Source organism: Geospiza fortis, unplaced genomic scaffold (assembly GCF_000277835.1).
Source record: "Geospiza fortis unplaced genomic scaffold, GeoFor_1.0 scaffold700, whole genome shotgun sequence".
Lineage (NCBI taxonomy): Eukaryota > Metazoa > Chordata > Aves > Passeriformes > Thraupidae > Geospiza > Geospiza fortis.
The window spans coordinates 161,139-171,930 of record NW_005054702.1 but is presented as its reverse complement, the minus strand read 5'-3'; the positions used below and the strand labels follow the sequence as shown (position 1 = coordinate 171,930).

The following is a 10,792-nucleotide window of genomic DNA, read 5'->3' as shown; positions in this document are numbered from 1 at the left end:
GACCTGCAGAGATGTTGGGAGACCTTGGTGCCCCTCGCCCTGACTACAGAAGCTGCCTGGGACCGGGACCTGGAGCTGGGAAGCAGGGAAAAGGGAGAAACACCGGGGTCTCGCCCAGGCGTTCGTATGAGGATCGGACCCCTAGCTCTGCCCCTCGTGGACAAAGCTGCACATCCTCCTCCTCTGAGCCACGCTGGGAAGAAGACGGAGACGGCCGCCTTGTCGAGCTTCCTAATCCTGAGCTGATCCCTTTAATAAAGGCGTTAAAAGGAGAAAAGTCTCCTGCCCTGTTTTTTATTTCACTCTGAGTCATGCTGGGAAAGAAGATGGAGACTGCAGACCCATCAGGCTTCCCAATCTTGAGCTGATCACTTCTAATAAAGGCATTAAAAGGAGAAAAGTCTTCTGCCCTGTTTATTTCACTGTGGACAGAAAGACAAAAGCAGCTGCAGCAGTTTTTCTTTTTTTGGCATCCCTCATGAAGAAAAGGTGCAGAGTGGAGCCGGCAGCTGGCACAGCTTGCACAGTGCCAGCGGAGACCACATGACCAATAGAGAGAGAAGCACGGTTACAAATTCCCCAATTGCAGAGCCTGGACAAGATTAGCCTTTCAGGACTGCAGAACTCTATAAAAAAGGTTTCAATTGATAGAACTTGAGAACAAATGAACCAATGAACACTCATTCTCTCCCGAATCCGAGAAAAGGAAAAAGTGAAGACACGTGAGGAGAACAATATGGCGACACTAAGGTCAGTACAAAAGAGGGGGGGAGGAGGAAGTGCTCTGAGCATTGGAGCTGAGATTCTTCTGCAAGCCGTGGTGAGGATTACAATACAACAAACTGTTTCTCTGTAATTCATGAAGTGCAGCCCATGAGAAAAAGGCACTGGTGCTGGAGCATGTGGATACTGAAAAGCTGTGATCAGGTGAGAGGCTTGAACAGAGAGAAAGAAAGCCCTTGCTTTCAGAAATAGAAGAAGACCCTTGTTTTTATACTAGAATAGCTCATCCTTAAAAACTGCACCTCATAAGCTAAACAGCCCACGAAAAGCAGTTGTGGGAAGACTGCAAGCTGTGGGAGGGACTTCACATTGCAAGCAGGTTCTGGGTGGACTCTTAGCCGTGAAAATTAAAACCACGTTGGAAAAGTTCACAGAGAACTGTTTCCTGTAGGAAAGACCCCATGGCATAACAAAAGAGACTCCTCTCCCTAAGTAAACCGATGAAAAATTTTTAGAAGTGACAAACTAACTGAAAACTCCATGTTTTGTCTCCCTGCACTGTAGTGAGAAAGAAAGAAGGGCTGGGGGGAGGAAAAAGGTGTTCTAAGAGTTTATTTTTCATTTTCATTATTCTCTTTTAATTCTGTTAATAAAATTTTCTTTATACCTTTTAAAGTTTTAAGCCTGTTTTGCCCTTAAAGTGTTTTTCTCCTAATCCTTATCTCACCCCATGAATTTTCTTTTCCCCTCCTCTGCTTAACTATAGCAGAAGAAAATGAATAAATAATTTTTTTAGGTGCACTGGCATTTAGCCAGCGTCAATCCATCGCATTTGGTAAACTATCTGAACAATGTACTCTATTTAGGATTACATATTGAAAATACAGGAAAGTCCAATACAATTGTCTAGAAGGACATTCATCACAGGGTAATATGTCAAATAAGCATCATAACATAAGATTTTCTGAATTAGAGAGTTTTTAACTATTGGGTATATTAAAAAAAACTTTTATCATCTTTTATCACAAAAATTCTGTGATACATCTTTCTGAATTGTATATGCTAACATTGCATAATTTATTAGACATTACACTTAAACGTCATTATCAAATAGACCCTTGTATTCAGTGCTAGAATATACCTTAGAAGCATGCCTCAAGGAAGAAGAATCTAATATAAAACTGAAGTGCTAGAGAAATGTACAGCATGAGGAACTGCACTGCTGCTTTGAAAAACATCTACTAGGATCGACATGCAAATAACTGTAAGAAAGGAATAGTGGACCACTTAAAATGATGAAGCTACAGAGACCTGAATGCTGGTTTGCTTGTACTGAATCCTATACTTGCTCCTTGTAATAAGTTTTCAATAAAACATCAGTCCTGAAATCAGCAAAATCCAAGTATCCCCAAAACACTCTAACAAGATGTGCTAGAAACAAAAAACTAGCACGTCTCCTTTGGTAATCTAATTCATATTTTTTACTACTTGGAATACCCAACAGTAATCCAAAATTGCATTAGTTTTCTGGATATTTAGTCATCACTGATGGCGTAAAACTTTAACTGTGTATTGGTTCTGGCTGAGCTGTAATTCATTTTTCCATAGCAGCCCGCACAGTGTTGTGCTTTGCATTTGCAGCTAGAAAGATGTTGACAACATACCAGTGTTCTGGCTACTGCTGAGCAGCACTGGCACAAGGTCAGTGCTAACATTCCCTCCCCCCCATCAAGGAGCTGTAAGTGGGCAAGATCCTGGGAGGGGACACAACTAGGATAGCTGACTCAAACTGACCAAAGGGATATTCCATACCATCTGACAACAGCTCAGATAAAAAAGCTAAGGGAGAGAGGAGGAACGGGGGGCCATTGGTTATTCTACAATATTTGCCTTCCAGAGCAACTGCTGCATGAGCTGAAGCCCTGCTTCCTGGAAAGTGACTGAACATCATTTGCTGATGGGAAGTAGAAAATAAACTCTTTTTTTCTCTTTGCTTGTGCGTGCGCAAACTTTCGCTTTCACTTTAGTAAACTGCCTTATCTAAACATATGAGTTGTTTTCCATCTGTTTTTCTCTCCCCTGTCCAGCTGGGAAGGGGAGTGGCAGAGCAGCTTGGTGGGCACCTGGTGTCCAGCCAAGGTCAACTGATCACAACTGGATTATGTGTTGTACACGCTCAGCTCATTAAAAGTGCTCTTACTGCTATTAAAATGTTTTTAAATTACTATTTTTAAAATTATTCAAGCAAAGTAATAAAAGCATCCAATGTCTGATTGTACCTATGCCTCTCATAATATTGAATTGCATTACTTTATGTTAAGAAGAGTATGCCTATCTGATTCTTACTATAAATAAAGTCATTTAGTTCACTACTGATTTCATTTCACCTACAGAAGTGGTACTTTTAATTCTAATAGTTGGTTAACAATTTAGACAGTATTAAGTTTTTTATATTTATCTACCCTGTCTAATTCTTTGCATCTTAGCAAACTGACACATCAGATTTATCAGACTGCAAAATTTAATTTAGTGAATTTCATTCATTTAAATGTAGCTATAATATGCCAAATTTATATTTAAAACATGAACTTTCCTTGGGGGTTTGCTACCAACCACGTTGTCAGCTGATGTAAAGGCAACCTAACTTCACTGCAACAACAAAGAAAATCTTAACATTAGGGAACTCCTGTCTTTACCTGTGGTTGCAGTCTTTGCTGACTTGTATGTCGTATTTGCTGCATTCTTGGTGTCCTTATCTTTCCCTTCCACTCGAGACTTTACTTCTGGATTAGAGATATTTTTGGTTGCTTTCTCCACAGACTCCTTTTTTTGAGAAACTTTTTTGGAATTTTTGTCCAAAGATTCCTTTACAGTTGGTTTTGGTGAAGCCACTTGTTTTGATTTACCATCACTTCTTTTAAAAGCAGAAGACAACTTGGTCTTAGTACTCTGCGTTTTTGTCTTTGTCTTTTCTTTGAGGTCCTTCTTCAAAGGTTTACCCAAATTCTGATCAGTGGGCAAAATCTCTGGATCAACCATGGAGATGTCAGGGTGCCTAGGGGAAGGACTGTGATCCTGCATTGGGGCAGGTGGTGGGTCAATTTGTTTGTATGTAATTGTCTTGTCTGTCAGAATGGTTTCTGACTCATCTTCAGAATCAATGTTAGCATCTGCAGTGATGGAAGGGCATTCCTTAGTCTCAGGGGGAACATCTGAATCAGTCTGAGATGGGGCAGACTCACTCATGGATGCGGAAGGGGTTTCATCACACTGCCACCCTTGCTGCTTTCCCCCAGAAGGTGGCTGAGCTCTCATAGATTGAGTTAATGGTTTCTTTTTATATTGAGACTGTTCTTCACTTGCAAACCACTCAAGGGGATTTGGGTTGATAAATGATGGTGAAAGTTCAGTTTTAGGATGTTTATATTCACAGGAGGACACAAGGCATAAGTCAACATCTTGACAGGATTCTGCTAAAGATTTTTCTGGAGTAAAATGTGCACTTGCTTCATAGGAATAGCTAGTAGCTTTGGATGACCTGGTGGTTTTCCCAGTTGTCTCAAATGAGAAATCTGTGGCTTCAGGTGAGTTGGTGGCTTTCCCTGTTGTCTCATAGGAGTAATCCATAGCATCAGGTGATCTGATAGCTTTCCCAATTATCTCATAGGAATAACCTGTGACTCCTGGTGGCCACATGGTTTTCTCTGTCATCTCATAGGAATAATCTGTGAACTGAGGTGATCTAGATGTTGAAACTGCCTCATAGGAGTAGCTAATATCCTCCGGTAACCCAACAGTTTTCTCTGAGACCTTGTAAGAATAACTAGGTTCTTCTGGTGACCTGCTGCTTTTCTCTAAATCTTCTTTTTCTGGGCTGATTAAAGGTTCTGGACTGTGTTTTGTTAGGGGTTCTTGGTAACTAAATGCTTTGACAGAGGACACTTGCAAAGATAATGAAGATGTGTGAGTAGCTGACACAGCTTCTGTGATTGCAGGAGGTGAATCTGGAAAACTAGGAGAGTACAGAGAAGATTCCCTTGGAGTTAATGGAGACAGGTCAGACTTTGGTGAAAGCTTTTCTCCTAGGCTCTGCATCTTTTGTGAAGTGAAAGAAGAATGTAGTGACATATGTCTGGGTGGAACAACACCTGAAAAGGTTTCTTCTGGCAGTGGTGAAGTTAACTGGGAATGTGTATGAGCTGATGAAGTCGAGGATGAAGCTTCAATTTGAGAAACTGAAATAATTTCTGAAATATCCTTCTCATGAGAGTAAGATGACTGCTCCACAGGGGAAGTCTTCCATGCAAAAATAGGCTCCTGTATATCTGAAGGGCTATAATCTACTTCTGTCAGTCCATTTTCAGATATATGGTATATACTAGTGCCTACAGTACGATAGTCTGGAGATTGCCTACTAAAGTCCATTGTTAAAGACTGCTCAGAGGACTCATGACCAAATTCTACTGACATAGTTGACTGCTCAGGAGATCTGTGATTGTGCACTGGGCTTCTTGATTTTGTAGTTTTAGGTGAGAAATCTGGTGGAGAAATTGACATGGGTCTTGGGCATTCTTCTTTAGATGGAGACATGTCTGTTTCCTGAAACATTGTTGGTGTTTGTACAACTGACACTGAAAGGGAATCATCAACTTCAGTAGAGTGGGGGGATCCAACCTCAGCATGCAAAGGAGATACATCGTCAGTAGTTGGTTCTGGAAATGAACTAGTAGCAACAGATGCCGTAGAGACAGAAGCTACTCCTCCTATATGGGAATAGGTATCTTCTGCTACAACTTCATCAACTGGAGTTGCAGATGTGTCAGAAACAGTGCCTTCTGAAATTGACATTTTGGTGTCTTCCTTTAAGGAACCAAACTGACCGATATCTATTTGAGTTGGTGAGAGATCACCTGCTAATTTCCGCTGATCCAAGACCAGTGAATACTGAGAGCTGCTGGGTATAGTATCATCCATTTTCCTTTCTAGGCTGAAACCTTCCTTAATTACCATAAACTCCATATTTTTTTCACCTTGTTTTTCTTGGAAAAGGCTCACAGAGCTGGCTTCAGAAGCTGGGTTCATCTGAACAGGTGATTTTTTTTTTTCGGGTTTCCCCTCAGAAGGATTTCCATAATCTTTGGTGGGAGACTTTACATAAACGCTCAAAAATGCATCATAAGTGGCCTCTGAACCTATCAGTGATGGACTCTGTAGAGGCGAGAGAACCTTTTCAATAGGAGATTCTGAATCTGGCACAGGCTTATCCATAGGGCTAATTCTGGGTTTGGCAGACTCATCTTTGTCTTCACTGAGTTCAAAGATAACAGGAACTTCTGTTGACTTTTCACTGGTTTCAGAGGGAAGCTGACTGGATTTTTCATCAGTGGGAGATTGATAATAAGGCGTGTGGCCAGCAGCAGACTGTGAGGGAGATGCTACTTCTAATGTTTTATCTTCAGGGCTTGCACAGTGCTCTTTGGCAACTTCTTGATGTACATCAGACAATGTAGCAATGGGGACAGGCTCAGCCAAGACTTTGATCTCGTTGGGAGCAAGTGAAAAGTTCACACTGTGTTCAATCAGTAGTGTTTTGGCAACAGGTGATAGAGGGGAGAAACTCATAGCTGGGCTCTTGGCTGGACTGTGTTTTCCACCATCTTCTGGATAGGGTTCTTTGATTTCTAATTTGTCAGTGCCTTGTATTTCACTTCCTTTTTGACAATATACATCTTGGAATGCAGATTTACAGAATTTGTCTTCCTCTAATGAAGGTGGTGAGATGGTAGAAGCTGAGGCATTATAATCTTTACCTTCTGTGGCCTCTGTTTTGGATCCCTCTGATAATCCATTAAAAGCATCTGTAAGTGGAGAAAGTTTAGGTCTAGCAAATTCTTGAGAGTACAATGAAGTCTCATACTTGGTAGTGTACATATACTCTTGAGAAGGTGACTCACTTTCCTCGTTGATAGTTCCATCACTCATGACATCCTGGGGCATAGACATTTCATCCATTGGAGTTGGTTCACTGGCTATTTTGATGGTAGACTGTGTATAACCTGAAGTAGCTGTGAATTCCTCAGATGGATTTTCTCTATCTTCATCAGAAACAGCGGCTTCATTTTCTGAGACACCAGGTAATGTTTCTTCATGGACAGAAGAAGTCAGTTCAACTGCTGGTGACTGAGGCTCTGAGAGTTTTGTTGGTGTAAGTATAAGTAAGCCATATTTATCTTCAACTTCACCAGCTTCTCCACCTTTGTCTACTACAGCCATCACACAATCTTCTTCAGCTTCTATTTTTCCAGTCTCCTCTTCATCTTTAATGTCTTTTGCTTTGTCTTCCTTGTCTTCTTCAGTCTCTTCAGTTTCTGCCTTTTCCACTGCTTCTTCCCTGTCTTCCTCAGCCTGTTCATCTGATGCCTCATCATCTGCCTTTTCAATATATTTTTCAGCTTTAATATCAGCCATTATTTCTTCTGAACTCTCTTGCATTTTTCTTGCTTTCTTCGTATATGGTTTTGTAGTGACCAGTTGTGTCTTTACCTCCTCATCTTCACCTCGCTCTTCAGCTTCCTCTGTCTCTGCCTTTTCCTCATAATTTCCTCCTTCATATGATTCTTCCAAGACAGTTCCCTCATCTTCAAACTTTGCATGGTCATCAACCCTGTGCTTTTCTACTGGTTCCAATTCCTCAGGTGTTTGTTCACACTCATCCTCTGCCTCTGTGATAGTTATGCCTTCATCAGAGGACTCAGCAGGTCCTTCATGATCTAATTTTTCTTTTTGGACTTCAAAGGTCTTTTTTTGTTCTATGCCAGTGAGTCTTAGTTCATCCTCTATGAGTGCAACTTGAAGTTTCGTTTCTTTTATTGTTTCATCTTCTTCAGCTTTTAATTCCTCAAAATCCTTTGTTAAATCCTCTGGTGAAGACATAAGGGATCTCTCAACTTGAAGTTCTTTTCCACTAGCTGCAATTTCTGCAGCTGCTACAGTTGTGGTAGTGGCTCCAACTGTTGCAAGGGCAGTTTGAACTCCACTGACTTTAATCTCTTTCTTGACAGTCTTAATTTTTACTTTTTCCTTTGGCTTTTCAGCAGATATAGCTTCTTTTTTAGTAGGTTCCTCCTTCTTTTGTGGTTTAGGCTTTGCTGCTGGCTTTTTTACTTCAGTTGAAGTAGCAGATGTCTTTGTTTCTTTAGGAACCTTCTTGAGGTCTTTTTTGATTCCTTTTTCTTCCTTCTTAATTTCCTTCTCTTCTTTTTTACCTTCTTTTTTAACTTCCTTTGGTGGAGCTTCTTTCTTGACTTTCTTCTTAGTTTCCTTCTCTTCCTTTTTCACCTCTTTTTTAACTTCTTGCTTGATCTCTTCTTTTTTGTGTTTTTCTTCTTTTTTGATGGGTGTTTTCTCCTCCTTTTTAGAAACCTCTTCCTTTGGTTTTTCTTTTTTCTTTTCTTCAGGTTTTGCTTTGACTTCCTTTTTCACCGGCTTGTCCTTGGCCACTTTTGCTTTTACATCTGTAGCTTGTTTTTCAGGAGTTTCAGATTTTTGCTCTTCTTTACTTTTAACATCTTTTTCTGCCACTATGGGTTTGGTCTCCCCTTTTGCTGGTTTCTCTTTTTCAACTGAAACTTTTTCTTTGCTTTCCAATTTCTGAAGCTTTTCCGGTGCTGGACTAGGTTTTGCAGGCTCCAGTGTTTCTTCTTTAGATTCCTTGCTGACAGGCTTGCTTGGTGTCTTTGCAGCAGGCTTCAGACTCTCCTTGCTGTCTGTTCGCTGTTTCAACTTTGCTTGTTTCACAGCTGGACTAGCAATGTTTCCAGTTAGGTCTTTTTGTGTAACCACTGGTTGTTTAAGAAAGCCTAAGTGTTTGAGCTTTTCTAGTCCTTCTAGAATATTATATTGTGTGCTGTTTCCAGGAAACAGAACTCGGATTATTTTTTCTACGGGATTAGCTGGATGCCACACAATGAGGGATGAGACAGAGGTGAAACAGGATAATGGAATGTCTAGTTCTTGGCCATTTGGTAGCAGGAATTCAGCTTTATCTTTGCTAGTACCACTCCACTGCTGCATAAAATATTGCATCTCTTTGCTATTTTTGACAGGATTAAGCACATACATCTCAAGTTTGCCAACTCCCATTTTCTGAAATAAAATGATAGGGTCAATAGTATTTCCTATGTTTCTGAAAAGAGGTTCTGGTTTCATAGACAATTTATTTAAATACTGGAGAGTAAACCAAGCTTCTTCTACACTCCTATTTACTCTAAAGTTAGGATCCAGGTTCTTCAGGTTCTCAGGCATATTAAGGAATACAACACCTAAATCAGGTGAGATCAGATTTTTCATCCAATCATTGTTGGTAGTAGACCCTTGGGACTGTTCCTCTTCTAATTCAGCTATCTTTCGCTGAAGCATGCTATTGATTCCTGGCAGGTTATCATCTCCAATGTGAGTGAGTAGAATGGAATCTACCCTGTCCAAGTGCCGGATAAGTTTCCAAAAGCAAGATTTTCTTTCAGATCCTCCATTGATAAGCATGTTGAATCCATTCACTGCAAACAAGGCAGAGTCACCTCTTCCACCTGGGAAAATATAACAGCAGGGTTTGGAGAGTTTCAAGAAGCCTCCTGAAGTTGGAGGTTCCAAAATGTCAAAGGGTGATGGCACTTCTACTGATTCTGACAGATACTCAGTGAATTCAGAGAGTCCTTCCATTTTGGGCAATATGGAAGCTGAGTTGAGCTTAATGTTAATAAAGTCTTGAAGGTTGTGTCTGTCAAGGTTAGAATTTTTCCATTCTCCTTCCTCAGGGCAGAAAAGAGTTAAGCTGGCTTTGTTGGCAGGGTGTGTGGTGCTCAATAATTCACCAATCTAAGGTTGTAAAACAAAACCACAAGATGCATGTAAATTCCTTTTTTAATTACAATTAATATCAGAACATAATAGTTCCTGAACAGATAAAACCTTTTTCATTTGCTTCTGCACTGTTGAGTACCCATCCTAGAAGTTAAAGGAACCAGCTATCACAATTAGTTTTCTACTGTATTTTTTAAAATACAAAGGATCAACTTATGAGGAAATGTCCCTTCCTTGCTATCTAAAGGGGGAAAGTACCCCAATGGTCTCCCCTGCCTCCTCTACCCTTTATAGGAGAACAGTACAAGTTTTAATTTAGGGGGATAAGGACTATGAAGCTGATGTTGCCAGAGCTGCCACTATCTCTGCCATTGGCTCACAAGTCTCCCTGCTGCCCCTGTCCATTCAGAAGAGCCAGAAAAATATCTAAGGGAAACAGCACATCCTCTTAACAGGCAGAAAGAATAACTGCAGCCCAGAGGAGACTAGCATCCTCCTGGAGCAGCTGCCTTCTGCATCCCCTCCTTACACAGCATGTATTTCACAACACCACAGTTCTTTCTGCAGATTGGCTCCTGACTCCCAGACTGCAGGACAGTTTTCCAGAACACTAAGAAATTATTTATTCCATCAAAAATGCAAAAAGTTTCAAGTTTTGTATTTGTGAGATTGTGAGGCAAATATATTTATATATGTTCTATTTTTCTGGTTTTGGCTGGGATAGAGTTAATTTTTTTCATATTAGCTAATATAGAGCTATGTTTTGGATTTGTGCTAAAAAAAAGTGTTGATAACACAGGGATGTTTTAGCTGTTGCTGAGCAGGGCTTATATAGAATCAAGGCCTTTTCTGCTTCTCATATCACACCATCGATGAGTAGTCTGTGGGTGCACAAGAAGTTGGGAGGAGACACAGATGGGGCAGCTGACTCCAAGTGACCAAAAGGACATTCCATACCATATGTCATGCTGAGCATATAAAGCTAGGGAAGGAAAGAGGAATGGGAGGATGTTTGGAGTGATGGCATTTGTCTTTCCAAGTCACCATTACTCATGATAGATCCCTGCTTTCTTGGAAATGGCTGAACACCTGCCCACCCACAGGAAGCAGTGAACTAATTCTTTATTTTGCTTTGCCTATTAAATTGTCTTCATCTCAACCCAGGAGTTCTCACATTTTCCCCCTCTGACTGTCTCGCCAATCCTACTGT

General features: G+C 40.7%; 1 protein-coding gene across 2 annotated transcripts in view; it reads right to left on the bottom strand.

Moving 5' to 3' along the window:
* Window positions 1–10,792, bottom strand: part of LOC102039388 (microtubule-associated protein 1B-like) — a 132,416-nt gene that overhangs the window by 14,663 nt on the left and 106,961 nt on the right. Inside the window, exons 4-5 of one of the 2 annotated variants that reach the window (XM_031065208.1) lie at window positions 4,435–9,597; window positions 3,420–4,383 (exon numbers count right to left, since the gene is read on the bottom strand). In XM_031065208.1, the coding sequence (XP_030921068.1) occupies window positions 3,420–4,383; window positions 4,435–9,597 (6,127 nt within the window). Of the gene's footprint in view, window positions 1–3,419; window positions 9,598–10,792 lie in introns of both variants that reach the window. The other variant, XM_005430902.2, reaches the window with a different exon arrangement.